General features: G+C 46.6%; 1 protein-coding gene across 3 annotated transcripts in view; it reads left to right on the top strand.

Moving 5' to 3' along the window:
• The first annotated feature begins 4,104 nt into the window (after positions 1–4,104).
• The window catches only part of ARHGAP1 (Rho GTPase activating protein 1), a 29,468-nt gene continuing 16,783 nt past the window's right edge, over positions 4,105–16,789 (top strand). The window contains exons 1-4 of one of the 3 annotated variants that reach the window (XM_039704978.1): positions 4,105–4,238; positions 8,534–8,717; positions 9,496–9,588; positions 14,726–14,755. In XM_039704978.1, the coding sequence (XP_039560912.1) occupies positions 8,579–8,717; positions 9,496–9,588; positions 14,726–14,755 (262 nt within the window). In that variant the 5' untranslated portion in view covers positions 4,105–4,238; positions 8,534–8,578. Of the gene's footprint in view, positions 4,239–6,761; positions 8,131–8,468; positions 8,718–9,495; positions 9,589–14,725; positions 14,756–16,789 lie in introns of those variants that run through there. The other 2 variants (XM_039704979.1, XM_039704980.1) reach the window with 2 other exon arrangements.

Here is a 16,789-nt window from a genome sequence, read left to right as displayed (position 1 = left end):
ATTCATAGCACCCCAAAAGGGAACTATGATTCCCTGGTGTCTTGTGCAGTGGGAATAAGAAACCCAGAGAATTTAAAGCTACTAAGAAAGACTAAATTAAAAAAATTAGAGGAATTGCAGATGTTTGAGAGGCATAACACAAGAGAGCAATAGCTAAAACTGAGGATTCAGCAAATCAAAGTGGTGTTCCTGTAAAACGTGGAAAGAGAGTGCAGAGTAGGCAAATCTGAAAGAATTGTTAGGTCTGGTATTGTCAGCTCTTCCTAGGAGGTCAGGTTCACATAGCTGTGCACTTCATTCCTGCAACAGGACTCATTTACAGCAGCATGTCTCAGCTGGCAAACAGGGACTGAAGAAGATGGAGCAGAAGGGATATTGGGATGTAGTTGTGGCAGCGCTGTCTTAATATTTTGGTGCAGGGATAGGAGAGAAGGGGAAAAAGCAAGAATGTGTGAAGAGAAACAAGGGAAAAAATTATTGAACGCAGTACGAATGTGGAGAGGAAATGGAAAATCTGATCAGGGATGAACTAGTTAACCTTTATGTGGAGAAGTGAGGAGCCTTTCAGCTGGGGACACTGAAAATTGCACAGTGAGATACAAAACTATCCTTTTTCTGTCCTCAGACAGACTGTCCAGTCACCATAAGCAAAGGAAACTGACAGCAAGCAAACCAGGTGACAGCAGAGAAGAAACTCAGCCCTAGCTCCAAGGCAGGACTTTGCTTCTGCTAATTGTGAAAAATGCTCTTCATATTACAAGCTACCTTGTAAACACTTGGAAAGCTGCTTACCAGTAATGTCTGGCACCAGCATGAGCTTCAAATGATCAGAAGCGTTGCTTAGCTCCAAGAGTAAAAGCCCAGGAAAGCGCTTGAATAGCAACAAGTAATTAAAAAACTTGAAAGGAAGGCACTGTTCAAAGTCACTGCTTTGAGAGTTTTCCTGCCTTCCCTGCAGTGCGCTGTCACTGACTGACAATGTACCACAGGCAGAACAGAAGCACTGCTCATTAATGCAGTGTTTTCTCTAGGAAGTTATTCCCATCAACAGCCAATGCCTTCCCTGTGCCAGGCCCAGCACGTGGCATGTGTAGGCTCATAACTTCAACGAGCAGCTACTGCAAAGACCCACATTTATACAGGCAGTTACCTCCAAGACTGCTAATTCTGCCTGGGGCTGAGGCACAGGGCCTTGTTGCTAACAGAGATGAGAGAGCTAAGTTTTATTTTGTTTTTTCACCTTGTTTTAATAAGTACAGAAGATCAGCCATGTATCAGTCTTGACCTCTACAACTTCTGCCACAGCTCCTGAAGCCCATCTCCTCCTGGATGATGACCACGTCACTCAGTGAGGCCTCATCCTGTGTCATAATGCATTTGTCCTCATGCTCAGAGAGGATGTTGATTATATCCTTTGCTGATGAACACATGGCCTCTGTCCTGTGTGCCCCAGGATCTGGGATCTGCCTGGTAAGTAGCAATGCAGTGACTGCTGGCTGTGATCAGCAGCCCAGCCTCACCCAGTGGCCTCAGCACCTCCACCACGAGCAGGGTGAGCTCTGCCACAAGCCCCCCCTGCTGGCCCTTCCTCTGTGCCTTCTTTCCTGCTGCCTGAGGTAGGCCCACAGCAACTGAGGCAGTCTAGTGGCGAGCCCCTCAGACTCCTTTTACCACCTTGTGGGTGAGCACATGGTGCACAAGGCTCTGGGGAAGGGTGTAGCCCATGCCACAGAGCTGGCATTTGCAGGGATTACCAGCCAGGTGGGATTTCTGATGGCACCACAGCTTTGTGGCTAGGGTGTAGGACTTGCTGCACTGCTTGCAGGTGAAAGTGCACCACCCCACATGCAGGCACATGTGGTTGCACAAGGAGCTGGAATTGGCCAGGTGACACCCACATATGGCACACTGGCACCCCTTGGGATCAGCTGGGCCAGTCCCAGCAGCCAAATGGATCTTCCTGTGCACGCAGAGAGACAGCCAGCATGCAAAGGCCTTGCAACACTGCTGGCAGGACAAGGGGTGCTGGCCAGTGTGCAGGACCTTGTGCTCCAGCAAGTCTCACTTGGGGCAGCAAACCTTGTAACACTGGGTGTACTGGAATGGCCACACGGCCCCATGGGCCAACGCGTGGCTCTGGAAGCTCCCTTCTGAGCTCTTGCCACACTCTGTGCACAGGAGGGGCTTGTGGCCAGGGTGGACAAAGTGGTGCTTCTTGGGGTGGCAGAGCCACAGGAAGGCTTTATCATACTCCCTGGAGCACCACCTGTGCTTGTTCATCCCCTTTTGGGACAGAGATTTTTATACAGGGGCCTGGGCTGCCAGAATAATCCTCCACCAGCTGTGTATACTCCTCCTGCCACTCAGGCCCCTCCAGTGAGCTGTTCCCCCCATGCTCTGCGAAAGCCACTTTGAAGGTTTGGGAAGCTTTGCTCTCCTTCTCACAAATCTCTACAGTCTCTCCTTCTTTAGGACTGACTGGGCTTCCTGCCCAATTGTCCTGCCACCAGAATCCTTCAGGCACTTCTGGAGTGGGCTGGCCACAGCAGGCACCTTGCATGGCTTGCCAACCAAGGGAGCACTGAATCAAACCCTGCTTGAGGGAGGCAACAGATCCAGGTCTCCAGGACTTGCCCGCCACCTGCCCATTTCCACTTTTTTATGCTGCAGATCTGGGATCCACAACCTTATCCAATTCTTCTTTGCACCTGCCACTGGTCTTAATGGTTGAGAGGGGCTCGACATGCTGATTCTCAGTCCCCAGCACTCCGGCTTGTCATGGCTCATGTTTGGAAGCTTCTCGCAGCCTGTGGAAATATTTGGTGGACAGCCTGCTAACAGGGTCATTGAGGACTGTGGTTTCATCAGCTACTGGAGACTTCAGGATCCCCTGCACGAACACAAAAGGCATGACGGGTGAATTAAGGCTGGCTGTTATGTGACATGATTGCTGCTGGATATGAGGAAGGTGAAGGCTGGAGATGGATACTCTGCTATGCGGTAATCCTGGGGCTCTGCCATGAGAACCATTACTTTTATGATCTTTTTCCTTTTTAAACTGGGGAAGAAGAACGAATCTCTGTTTCCTCACCACAGACAGTACCTGTGCAGCATTCCTATTGTTTCACTAGTATTTCTAGGACGTATTGCCATCACTGGCATAAAACAGGGCGACACGCTCCCTTCTCGGCTGGCAGCTCCTAAAAGCGATGCACGGTCGGGACCGCCGTCCCGCAGGGTTGCAGGGCGCACACCCGACTCTCGGGAAGGCCGGGCCGCTCATCCCACCCCCTCTGGGCCTCGGCACGCACCTACCAGGGCTCTGCGGGGGGCTGGCTCGGGTCCCCCGCGCCTCCGCAGCCGCCCCCTCGGCCTCGGGCGCTCCGTGCCGGCGGAACGCCGCGAGGGAGCGGCGGGCGCGCCCGGACGGCGGCCGGCAGTCCACTGGGCTCCGGCCGGGCTCTGCCTGCAGCAGCGGGGCCGGCGGCCTGTCCTGGTGCTGCTGGGGCGGGGGAGCGGCCCGGCGGCTGGGCTAGGGCCGGGGCTGAGCGGGCCGGGGCTGGGCCCGGGGCCCCGAGCGCTCCGCCCGGTGTTGCCGGGCTCGCCCTGTGTGAGGGAGCGGCTCGGTTCGTGCGCGGGGCGCGCCTGGCGGGAAGAGCGCGGCTGGTGAAGCGCCGCGGGCAGCCGGGCGGGGAGAGCCGGGCCGGCAGCCCGCCGTGTCCCGGTCCCCGCTGGTCGGGGCAGGCGGCGCGGGCACCGCCGGAGCGGCGCCACCGGGCCTGCTGCTGGCCGCTCCCGAGCTCGGCGGCTGCGGCGGGGCTGGCGCGGGCTGCCATTAATCCCGGTGCCCAGCAGCGGGGGCTGCTGCTTGTCCTGCCTTCAGGCAATTGGCGTATACTCGGGAACCTTTGTTGTAACAGTGTAAATAGTGAGTTCGTGAGTCTCGGAAGCAATCTTGAGGTTCGCTCGGGGATCTCCCAGGAGATGAGTCGAAGGGAACGGGAGAGAACAGCTGTGTGGTGGAGGAGGAGGGCTGCAGGGCTGTGTGTGCCCCGCTGCCTCCCTCACGTGTGAGTCCTGCGTGGGTCCTGCACGGCACCGAGAGCAGCTTCTGTGCTTTGTGCAGCAGCTCCGGAGAGGACGCTTGGAGAGTTCAGCACCTTTGCCCTCAGACCCTGCAGAGAACCAGTAGGAGGAAGCTGACTGCTCGCTGGAGTGGATTTCCAGCGGGCACGGAGGTAGCCTTCAGCAAACGGATTGAGATGAGTGGGGAAGGAAGGCTGCTCAATTAAAAAGCTGTTGGAATAATGACGGGCCGAAGGGCTTCCCTGAGCAGTAGTGTGTCTGTCCTGAGTTTACTTGTCATGGTGAGCCAGGACAAGGTCTGGCCCTCGACCTGTACATTCTTTCAGGATAGTACCAGGGTAGTGATGCTCTTGGTGGCATTATCAGTCTTGATGTGAGGGAGGCAAGGGGTGGGCTTTGTGGGTGAGTCTTGGTTCTGGACCTCATTCATGCACGTGAGTACCCTGAAGGTCTGCTGCTGAGTAACTGCTCCCTTTTCTTTCAACCTGCTTGTTTTTAACACTAGCAAAGTGCAGGGCCTTGATTGATGTGTACAGAAAAAGAGACATCTGTGCAAATAGGCTGAAACTGGGAGGAGGTGTGGATGGCAGCAGAGTCATAAAAATAATCCCGGAACCAGGACTGTGTTGCATCTGACCATTGCTTGTTTGTCTTGCATGGAAGAAGAGGCCACTTTGCTTGTGTAATTCTCTATTGTATGAACAGCTCCAGGGTGTGGTAATATATGCATGGACATATTTTGAAGTGTAATTCACTTCTGAACTAATAGTATGTCTGGAAGAGAAACAGGAAAAGGAAACTACCAAGCAGGTGTAGCTTAGAAATAAGTGATAGAAAAGTAGTGAAACTGAAATTGCAGAAAAAAAATAGTTTTCATGAACAGCAGCTACCAGGATTTCCTGCATATGATGTGAATGGTCTTCCCTGGGTAAATTCTGGATCTTATATAAGCACCTTCAGAATTCCAGAATTTGTGTGAAAATTGTATTTTAATGGTCTGAGTTCTCTCCTTTAGTGGAGTGTGCTGTTCTCCATCATATGTCTCTCTTATCTAGGAAAGTTAATTTTTATTACACAGCAAGTGTTCAGGTGTAGTGCATTTGCAGAAAACATACTTAAATACTCAGAAAAAAGGTAACAGTTGGCTCTTTAGAGCCTGACAGTAAGTAAATGCTTCTGCTGCCATGTGTTATTCTTTAAGTTTTAAATTTTTGGCCAGAATTTTTGTTTTTCAAAATCTAGATGTGTAGTTTTTCTTATTATTTGCTATATGGAGTGTACCACCTGCATCTTATTATGACATTTATGTAAAACAGATGCAGTTTTAAAACTGAATTAAATCTGTTGAAATTGTCCTTTATTGTTAAAAAACAGGAAATGTTTTTAACAAACACTTTACTCATTTTAACAACTATATCACCATGGTAGATATGGATTTTCTGTTTAATGACAGATCCTTAGGGATCATTTTTTACTACACAGGGAAGCATCTCATGCAGCTGCACTATTGGAAAGTGAAATGTGTATCCTTATATGAAGATCCTCAGTTTGTGTCTGACGTGCTAACTCCAGTTTTCTCCTCGGAGCCTGCTAGCTCCCAAGCATTCAGAGGACTGCATGTCCTAAACTGCTCTATGGTTATCTGATGTGAGAATCCTGTGCTTTTGCCTTTTGTATGTTGGGAAAGGGCTGGAGAAAAATTGCAAAACCTTCTGTGGATCTCTGGGTACTACAGTATGGTTCACAAGAAGGACCTGCAATCTAAGAGGTCTGCTCTGGATCCTGCTTCCATTAAAACCATGGAGCAGTAACCTACGGCCAGGGAATGGAGCTGGCTGTGAAAACTGTGTGAAGGTATCTGGAGAGGTTTGTCTGTTTTCCCAAGGGAGGAGGTCAGACCACTATCCACTGGGCTCTATCTCACACTTTTTGCAGTGTGGATCCTGCTAACAACTTCCTTCTTCCACATGGTGCCACACTAAGATTAATTTTATGCCTCAGGGGAAATCTCCCAGTACTGTCTCTGGACAAGTGCTGCAAGCTGACTGTGAAGCCAAGTGGTGAGTGTAGGGACAAGTGTAGGGACACTTGGTGACTTGCTGGCCCTGTGGCAGTACCATCACTGCTCTGTGGGGGGATTTGGATTTGGTCCCCAAGTTTTCAGGACTTGGCTTTGGGGAAGTGGTTGCTACTGGGCGTCCCCAAGAATCTCCCGTGAAAGGCGTCTCAGTGGATGGCAGCAGTCAAATGTGGGTCCTCTGTTCCCACTAGGGCTGGGAAGTCCCTGAGAGCTGTGAATGCTGAGAGGCTATCCTGGGGAGGCATGGATGCTTCCTCAGCATGGAGCACTGGCTTTTGGGGCTGCTGAGCTCCTGTGGGAAATGCTTTAAGCTCGCTGAGTCATAGGAGTCAGTGCCTGCTGTTACCATAGAAATCAGATCAGCTGCTAGGGGTGGGGAGTCCTGGTCCCTTGGCTCCACTGCTGCGTGGCTCCAGCATGAGCTCACAGTGCTAGGGAACCTGGTTTCTTGCTCCTTACCCTGTCGAGATCAGAGGAGGTCAGGCAGCTCTGGCAGCCCTGACCAGAGGGAAGGGAAAATAATTTTGCTTGGATCTTTGCATGGCTGCAGTGGTGGGACTGTGTATCTGATGTGCTGTCTTGATGACCTGCTCTCTGTCTATGTCATGATCTTTCATATTTTGGGAATCATTGCATTTATAAACAATAGCTTCCAGTCCTTTGGGAGCCCCAGAGAGGTGAAAACTGGTTGTGAACTGGTGAATAGCAGATAAGGGAGGACAGGAGGTAAATACTACACTTGGAATGTTCCAGAGGGAGAAGAGCACCACTGAATGTCCATTTTCCTGTGCTCTCAAAATGCATCCCCAGGCTTGGTGGCAAGTATAGGCCTGAGCATGGACGTGACACTTTCCAGAGCTCAATCTCTCACAGGTTTTGTCCTCTGTGCTCAGTCTGAGTAACTGTTTCATTGTTTTCTCTGGATGAATATACACATTCAAGCTCTAGGGATGGAAGATGCAAAACATTGTTGCTCCCTCTCCGTTCTGCTACAGGAAATAGCTTTACTGTGAATATACTTTTCACACTAAGGTGTTGTGCCTCCTCAGATCATCTTTGAACCCTTTGCTCTCCTCATAAAGCAAAATAAGCATCACTGTGAAACAATGCTATTGAGACTTGCTGATGCAAGGTGTCACTTGATTTTTTACAGTTCCTCTTGGCTTGCTGCCTGCTGACCTCTGAATTACTGTCCACGTGGTCTGTGTGAGCAGGCCAGATCTACACAGTTGTCCTTTTTAATGTTTCCTTGCTTACTTCCAGGAGACTGAATTCAGAGGATAACAGCTGCTTCCCAAGGATTGTCCCTAAGAGTTGGTACTCTTTGGAGGTCCTGTATGCTGTGCTAGCTCAGTCCCAGCTTTAATGTATCTTCTGCTTCAGATGAAAATGAGAAATATTTGCAAACAACAGAAATGCACTGAGCTGTCTGTTTCTTGGACCCTCTTAATTCTTTGGTGTGCTTATTACATGCTTGGTGAAAAATACTCATTCAGGCAGTATGGCTTTAAATGAAAGAGGTGATTCCTTGCTGCTAGCTATTGTGTAGAAGATAGGATTTACTGGGTGATGCTGAAAGGAGATGATGATTGTGTGTGCATTGTTCTCCCTGTTTTAATGGCTCCGCCTAAAAAATTCCTGTTTTAAGGAGCTGCTCACTTCTCTGTTCAGATCGAAGCACACTGAAGCACCCACTTCAGTGTTGTTGAGAGCTCTGGTTCTCCATTGTGGGGGGAAGGGGGGGTGATTCTTGGGAAAGCTTCCAGCACTGGGCCAACTGTGGAAAGAGCCGGGCTTTGTGCCAGCCGTGCGGAGGGAGGGGGAGCTCGGAGCCCTACAGGGAGTGTATCAGGCAGGGGCTGGTGCAGCCTGTCGCCTTCTGCCGAGTCCTGGTGCTGCTTCTGTTTCAGGAGAGAAAAACTATTCTGCCCAGAGCTGTGGTCAAGCAGAGACCCCTTGAGAGGGTTGGTACAGCTCTTGATGGCTTTTGATAGTAATTGGCATGAAAGAATCTGACATGTTGAGCCTCTGGCAAGGAGGAGGAGTTTCTGCTTGTATTAAGGGGGAGGGGACACAATCTCTGTATAAGTAAGGACTATTCTGCCCAGAGCTGTGGTCAAGCAGACTCCTTGAGAGGGTTGGTAGACCTCTTGATGGCTTTTGATAGTAATTGGCATGAAAGAATCTGACATGTTGAGCCTCTGGCAAGGAGGAGGAGGAGGAGTTTCTGCTTGTATTAAGGGGGAGGGGACACAATCTCTTTATAAGTAAGGATAAGGGAGTATTGGGGGCAAATCAGTGAGAGGAGGAAGTGTCTGTAGGGAGGTAGATTTGTGATCTCTGTGTCTCACCTAACAATCTCTGCAGTCTGTGTTGTAGACACAGCGAAACAAACTGCGGTATTTGGAGACCATGGCTACAGACCCACTCTCGGAGCTTCAGGATGACCTGAACTTGGATGATACCAACCAGTCCCTCAGCCAGCTCAAACTGACCTCCATAGATGATAAGAACTGGCCATCAGATGAAGTCCCCGCTTTTCCCAAATCAGGTAAGTATCCTGCTTGTTTGGGATCTGGGTTTTGGCCAAAAAGCAGTTGTTTGTCTTGCAGCATTGTGGTCATATCTACATATACAGAGAGCCCCAGCTCCATTTAAAAGCTTTATAGACACATTAAACTTGTACACACCCAAGTGAATCAGCCTCAGTATTGAACAGCATTAAAAGTGCAGAGCCAGCTGCTGTAAATAATCTCTTCTCAGTCCTGTGCTTGACTGCATTTTGGTACCAACAGAATAGATGTGCTGTAAATCTTTGAGTATGCTTCATTATGGTCTCTTGCAGGAGAGTTTGGCCTTCTGGACTGGAATGGTCTCAAACTTCCATCTGGGAGGTGGGGCTGGAGATCTGAGTGTTGCTCTGAAATCCTGTGCTGTGAACTAGGAACAGAGCGGTCAGGAAAATTAGCTCAAGGATATATAGTATGACCATCCATCAAGGGACTATGTTAAGATTCTCCTTTCCTAAAAAGCCATGATAGTGTCCTTGGGTTTTGTCTTTGTGAATATTTGTGACATATCTGAGCATTTGTTTGAGAGAGTGTACATTCTGAGGGACGCATATGGATCTCATAGGACTGAGAGGACTCTTCTGAATTGCTGCTCTTGTCCTCTCAGAATTTCAAAAGTGGATTTTCAAGGTGTATAGTTGCATACATCAGTCCCTCCCATGTAGAAGTGCCATTTTTTCTTATATCTCTATCTTTCTGTACTTGCCAATGTCCTCCAGATCCCTTCTTCTGATTACTTGTTTCTTGTGCTTTGTTCAGATGACTCCAAAGGCTCCCCTGAGCCTGTCACTCACCTGCAGTGGGATGATCCCTACTATGATATCGCCAGGCACCACATTGTGGAAGTAGCAGGTAGGAACCTTCCTGTTTTCTCCTTTGATGTCTTTGCAACTGGGCTGAGGAAGGACTTTTCTAATAGGGCTCTGGGGACATCTGCTGTTTGCCAAGCCCAAGTGGCAATGACAGGTGGCACAGAAAGATCACCAAACTTCTTGAATGTTTGTGATATGTGTAATTATCCGCTGACTTCAGCTAAACTTGGGTTATTTCTTGGCTCTTGCTGACTTGATTATATTATTGTCAGGACTCAGTTGCTTTTGCTTAATTGTTTTAGATACGGCTCTTTACTACATCCCGAGCACAAAAGTGGTTTTTGCTTGATAATGCTGCAGAAATTATGAAGTTAAGCAATACAGCTGCAAGGTCCTCAGCCGACTGAGTAATCCACAGTAGGTGGCATCACTCATACCTGAATGACCAGAGCTTGCCATCCTGTACAGAAATCTGAAATAGGGGGAATAGGCCTGTGTTCCACTGCGAGGAAAGACCTGTTCATTCAGGGTCACAAGCATTTGGATTTTCTTTGTGTTTTCTAGTCCATATTATTTTATTTATGCTAACCCTTGGTGATATACTGCTGGGACCTCCATGAGAAAGAATTTTGGAGCTATTTTTTAGGTTGCTTTGGTGAGCCTGAGTGAAGGGTAAGGCCAGTTTGTCTTGTGTTCCTTGTTTTTTTTTTTAAAAAGAAGCACTTCTACAACTTGTTGTGACTTGATTCATACTTCCTGCTTGACTATAGCCACCTCCTACCCCTCCTACTGCCATCTCTCTGTACCTTGGTCCCTGCCCCACATGTGAATTGTCAAGGAAGCAGAGGCACAAGCTGGAGTCCTCCTGATTCCTGATTCAGGGTTGTTGTTCTACAGCAGAGTTTGACCACAATGGAAAGAGTCTCAGGCACTTACTTGGGTAAGAGTTGTCTTGATATTCTTTTCTGTGCAGTTTTCTCAAATGAGCTTTCTTTTTCCTGATCTCTCATGTTCCATCTTTTCTGGAACAAAATTATAATGGAAGACTCAAAACATTGTTCATTATTTTCCTGCTCAGTTTGACAGGCCAGGTGTTTGACATTTGTTCTGTTACGCCTTATAGATTTGCCAGAAGTGTTTTCATTTACAAGTGTGTTGCTAAGCTTCTTTTCCATGAGGCTGGAGTTTCAGGACTGGGGTTTATAGAGGTCTGCACCCTGGTCTCTGCTGCTGAAACTGGAAAGGGACAGATGTGTGGACTCCACCATTTCAGTGGTAATAGTCAGAATATTTGGAATGTGAATGGCACAGGTAACTGGTGTTTGAGGACTCTGGGAAAGGGTGAGTTAAATGATAACAGCTGTTCACTTCAGGCTAAGCTTCAGACAGAGTGCTTAGCACAGTTTAGATCAGAGACATTGATAAGGCTGGAATGTCAGCCCATACCAAGGATGTACTTTGCTGCCTCCTGAGATAAACAGCACTCTTTCTGAGGGATTTCTGTTCCAAGGTAACATGACTTTTTCTTTGACAAGCTCTCTGAATGGAGTATCACTCCAATGGACGTGTGTGTCAGTGGCTGTTGGAACGTAGCCATTTGGCCATTTGACACGGTCTAGGGTAGCTAATGAAGAATTAGCCAGCTTCCTGCCAGGATTCCGGGGTGGGATGGTGGCTGACTGAGAGCCGTGCCTGCATTCTGAACTCTTCCCTGTTGTGGTTTAAATTTGTATTCCTAGTGAGCTCTGTGTGCCTGCAGTGTCTCTGTGTAGTGCGGAAACAGCTCAGAGAAGCTTCTGTTCTTAGCTCTTGCTGGCCAGTTTTCACGGGTAGCTGATGTGTCTGAAAGCATGTGATGGTCCCACACATGGCCTGTGGTGTGATGCCTTCCTTGGCACTGGGAGAGCTTGGAGCACAGATCCAGACAGAGGATTTGCTACCATGTAGGTTTGAGACTTGCTGGTTTCTCATCTCCTGAAAGGAGAATTTAGGAAGTTGATCAAAGAGGTCTCACTTGTAATCTTGGTTCTGGGCAAGCTGTTAAATTTTTTTGTGGTCAGTAGTTGAGAATTTTAACTGTTCAGAGTATCTGAGAGGGTAGTCTTCTCTGGATTGTTGTTGGAGGCCAACAATCTGGGAAAGTCTGGAAAAATCCTATTAGAGGTAGCCTGGAGAATAAAAATGTCACTGGAGAATTAATATGAAACTGTTCAGATGTGGCTCTGCTGACAAATTGCGTTTGTCAGCAGCTCCAGGTGCAATGAACTGGCTATGCTGAGCCTGAAACAAAATTACCCTACATCTCTTGTAAATATTAGCAAATGGCAGCAGATCAAGGATAGTTTTATCCACTCTATTGATTCATTAGCTTTCTGTCCCATGTCCTTCCCTGTTCTGCAGCTCAGAGCAGAAAGCTTGTGGCTAACTCTGTTCCTGCCTGCCCTGAAATATGTTCTGGGATGATGATGCTATTTTAAGACAAAAGCAGAAGGCTCGTTCCCATCCTCAGGCTGAACTCCATGATCCCAGTGTTATCCTGTGTGGTCAGAAAAGTAATTGCTTCTTGCTGGATGTGTGCATGGTGTTGATAACTTAATGAAAGCCCAGTTTTGATGGCAAAAAGTTAGCACACTCTTTTTCTAGCTGACCTTAATTCAGTCCAAGGCACGCTGGATTTGAAAATTCAGTCTATCTGACCTAAGAGAGGAAAGTACTGAAAAACATTTTGCAGAATTTGTTAGGAAAATAAGCTTTTGGAGTTTGTTTTTCCACTTAAAAATAGTGCAGCAGTTTCATGGAGACTCTCCTTTGTGCCCTATGCTCCTGTCTCTTCTGGGGACTAGGATCTTGTGGGAAGAGGCTGTCCATGGGAAAGGAGCAGGCATGCCACTGCTATCCCATGTGGTGGTGTGTTACACAAAGATGACAGCAAAAGGCATCCGGGCCACAGTCCTGAGGGAGTTTTCAGAACTGGAGTTATTGTTAGGAATCACAGTATTTTAGTTTAAGGAAACATTCTTTTGGTTCTGGGACTCGATGCTTTTCTGAAGGAAGATGTTGGTGTTCTGCTGGTCCTTTCAGACCTGCCTTAAAGTGTGTGTTTATGGAGTGTTTTGCACAGGCCCTGGAGAGGTCTCTGTTTTTGTTCTTGACTCTGAGTGCCTCTTTTAGTGAGCACTGTAGCAGTGAAATTCTTCTTTACACGTGGCCTGAAACTGAAAGAGAGGAGGCTTGATTTCATTGCACAGTCCACTTCTGCAGTGTGGTTTTTTCCTTGCTTACGTCACATAGCATTTGGAGGAAACACAAGCTCCTGGTTGAGGGCTGTTAAGGAACTATCCCAAGTTTCTGTTATGTTGAGAATTTCTGTGTTCTCCTGCCACTTCTTACATGGCAAAGGTGCTGCTTCCATCTTCTAGACGTGACATAGTCTTGGCCTTGAATTTAGCTCAGGCTGAATTGCAAAACTAAGGCAGGTAGTTAATAATAGTCTAAAGGAGGTTTCTGGAGATGGCAATTCATACTGGAAACCTCTGGCTGTGTGGGAAGAGCAAAACTCTTGTCAGCTCTGGCAAGGTGTTCCTTCCGCGTTCTGCTGCCCAGTCTGAAATACTGGTCTCTTCTTTATGGTCAATATGCAAAACTATGGCTATGAGGTTCATCAGCATTCCCATTTTACCCAGTAACTACCTTGCTTTCTTTTGGGATAAGAAAACAGGAGCCTAACATATATTGCCATATGAATTTCTCACTGCCATGGAGGGTAGAAGGTGTATCAGTGGTCAGGAAAGTGGCTGTCACTATATACTCCAGCTATGTAATCCCTGCCCTGTGATTTCAACACTTTGTTGGAGCTCAAAGCATGTTTCTGCTCGTCTGTGTGGGGAATCTGCTGCCTCACACCATTAATTGTCAATCTGTGAGGCTGTCCTTGCAGAAAAGCTATGATGCCAATATATGTAAGACCTGTAACTGAATTGGGAAAACAAGGTGGAGAACTGAGTGTACTTTCTTTTGTGAAGCAATTCCAGCAGTAAATCTATTTTCATTGGTGAATCTGGTACCAAACCTACCTAACAAACATGACTGCAGGTGCCAAAGCTGTAACTGGTGCTGATGATTTGTTGTAGGTGTTGGTGATTGACATGGGGAGGTAAAATCTATCTTGGAGCACCAGCAGCTCTTGTTTCTCTAAGCAGGCAAAGGTAGAAGTGGCAGACAAAACTTGTGTTGCAGGGTGTCTTTGGTGGCTAATGGACTCAGTAAAGGCCCATTAGCAAAGGGTAACAAGGGTCCTTTTCCCTTCAGGCATGATACATTGTTACTGGCTCCATTAGTAGAGACTTGCCTGCATTTCTGCTGCTTTTGGATGTAGTTTCCAGCTTTTAACTTTTTTGTTTGTTTAAGAATATTTTGTATGATAAAAAAATAAGAATTTCTTCTATAGAATTGAGTCCATCCAAAGCAAGCCCAGCTTGTGCACCATATTTTGATATGCAAGGTCAAGGGAAGGGAGAGTATCTAGAATTTTAAGTTTATAAGGGAGGCTAAGAGAATGGAGAATTTCTTCCTAGAGCTCTGTTCTGCAAAGGCTCCTGTGGGTCTGTGGAGAATATAGCTGTGAGAGTGATGGAAAGGGGCTGGGTGTGATAGTGCAATGCCTTCATAAACTATAGGAACCTTTTTAAAATTCGAATTGACAGTTCTGTTTTTTTACTCAGAATCTACTAATCATGAAAAAAGTAATGGGTGTGGGATGTGTTATTCATATGGTATGATGCCATTCTCTGTACACTTCTGAAGTTGTTCAGAGAACTTCAGAATTAATTGCAATTAACCCTTTTAAAAGTGGCAGTACAGCAGTTACCATTTTGGTGGCAGAGGAAGTGTAACAGTAAGGGCAAGAAATTTGCTTATACAGAGTTGGTTGCAAATTCAAAAAGGAGATTTGGTAATCAAAGATTGCTGTTATTGCCTCTAATTGTTAGATGAGGCTGCTTTTTGCAGAGGAGCATGGGGGAAAGATGAAATGGAAGGAGGTTGAATCCTGCAACAGGACAGCAGCTAAATGCATCCCAGTGGCAATCTGGCTAGGCTCTCAGACTTTACCCTCATGATTACTTTCTGGGAAAGGATGCAAAGCTTGGCTTGCTATAACTTTTTTTCTGTTCCTCCAGACCAGGGTGCACTTGATGGGGCCCAACCAGGTAGGTAGATTTTTTGTGGCACTAACATTTGGTTCTGTAGATCATGGTATTCCTTTAGCATGACCATGGCCTGTAGCTGGACTGTCTCAGGGGAGCCCAAACTTTGCTCAGCCTTAGGCTGCACTGGCAATTTTTCAGGAATCCAAAGGCTGCACAAAATTGTTGTCTGAGGGCTGCACCTCTGCCTCAGGCACAGCAGAATCATCTGAACCAAATTGGGTGTGTGGGCTTTACTTTGGGCTCTTTGGGGCTCATGGGTCTCAATGTAAATCCTGTTCCTGTCCTGTCATGGTGGTGGCCTGCTTGGACCAGTTCAGTTTGAGCTCCAGTTCATCCTCTTATCATATGTAGTTTGGAAGTTCATTCTAGGATTGCTTCCTATTCTTTCACATGATCTGCTGCTGCACTCATGTGCTTAAGCAGCTGGCACTTAAACTGGATTCTCCATCTGAAAGCAACTGTTATCTATTTCTTCTCCATTTGGCTGCAGAGATGTTGTTCTGGTAACTTGTTTGCCCAAAGCTATGCTTGACTGCCCTGGGCTTGCTGAGCATTTGTTAATACTCTCCGGACTTCAGTCCTAAGTCTCAATAATTTGGCTGCTGGTGCTTTCATGCTTCTCAATGTACATGAAAACTTCTATTGGTGTGAAATTCTTACTGCTAAGACCTTCACACAATTAATGGAAATGCTGATTCTCATTTCCTCATTATGTGAGTCTTCTCCCCCTTTTTCTATGCTCTCAGACATTCTCACATTCTGCATTCTTTAATCTGACCCTCTAGTATATTTTGTATCAATTAAAGCTATATTCACTTCATGAGGCTTTCTGATTCTGGCAGTGTTTGGATGTTGGGAATATCAAGGTGGATGAATCATGTATTAAAATACTTCTGCTTTGATCTCCTTACCTTCAGGGCTAAATCCACTTGGGAATTCAATAGGCAGCTAAAATCTACTATGCTTAAACGTTTCCCAGCTGTGCCATAAGTTTAGCACAGCTAATTGAAATGAAATTACATTTGACAGGTTTTTTACTCACAGTGGCTCTGATTAAACATGCTAAGCTTTGTGAAACTTGTATAGTTATATTCCAGTATTCTGTAGTGGTGCTCTTTCCTTGTCCCTCAACTCTGTTAACTTTGCTGTTTTAGCAGTAACACTAGCTTTTGGTGACAAGTTTTATCCATCTGCATTGTCTCAGTATCAAAGTACTAGGATATTCCCATATGAATCTTTACACCAGATGGGCACCTAACTGAGGCAACCTGATGAGAGGAATGAGCAGTCTCTAGACTGCAGTTAGGCTGCCTCAAATCATGACATAAATGCTAAAGGATATATTTCAGAATATGTAATGGATATATTTCTGTTTACCCAGAAATAGTAAATAACAGGATTTGTATACCAAGTATGTATTTTCTGTGTTGGCTGTGTAAATTCATTTAATGCCCTGTCTTGGGACATTACTGCCATCTTGATGTGAATTTCTGCTGTGATGTGTTCATATTCCTGAAGGTTTCAATCTGAAACATTTGCCTCAGTATTTTAATTTCAGCCCTTTTAGAAGTTTGGCCTTGCACTCATGGCTTGGAAACACAGCAGTGATTTTCCTTGCCCCTTGTCTTAGAAGTGCCCTGGAAATGCTGCTTTTCAAGTGAGAGGAAAAACACAGTTCAGGCCTTAAAAGTGCCATAAGAATATTCAGGGACTTATGTCCATCAGTGCTGCAAGTTCATATCTCTTTAGAGGAGCATCTGTCTTGTCTGGCTTTAGATATTGGCTACTGTCTTGCTCTTTGTTGTTAAAAGCAAAATAATCTGAATCACATCCTTCAGGGAGGTAGTTTAATTCCCGTGTACATTGAAAATATTTTTTAAGTTGAGGTGTTCTGTGAGTACCAATAATGCGTTATTGGTTTGTTGTTAGCTACTGAGCATTCCTCATCTGGGAGAGGTAGAAGGCAGCCTGAGAAGCCAAGTGATTACTTCATGGTCTGTAGTTGTGTTCAGTGGAAACTTCAGCTATTTGGAA

This window comes from Passer montanus, unplaced genomic scaffold (assembly GCF_014805655.1).
Source record: "Passer montanus isolate IOZ18808 unplaced genomic scaffold, ASM1480565v1 scaffold18, whole genome shotgun sequence".
NCBI classification, from domain to species: domain Eukaryota; kingdom Metazoa; phylum Chordata; class Aves; order Passeriformes; family Passeridae; genus Passer; species Passer montanus.
This window is presented reverse-complemented; position numbering and strand designations above follow the sequence as displayed.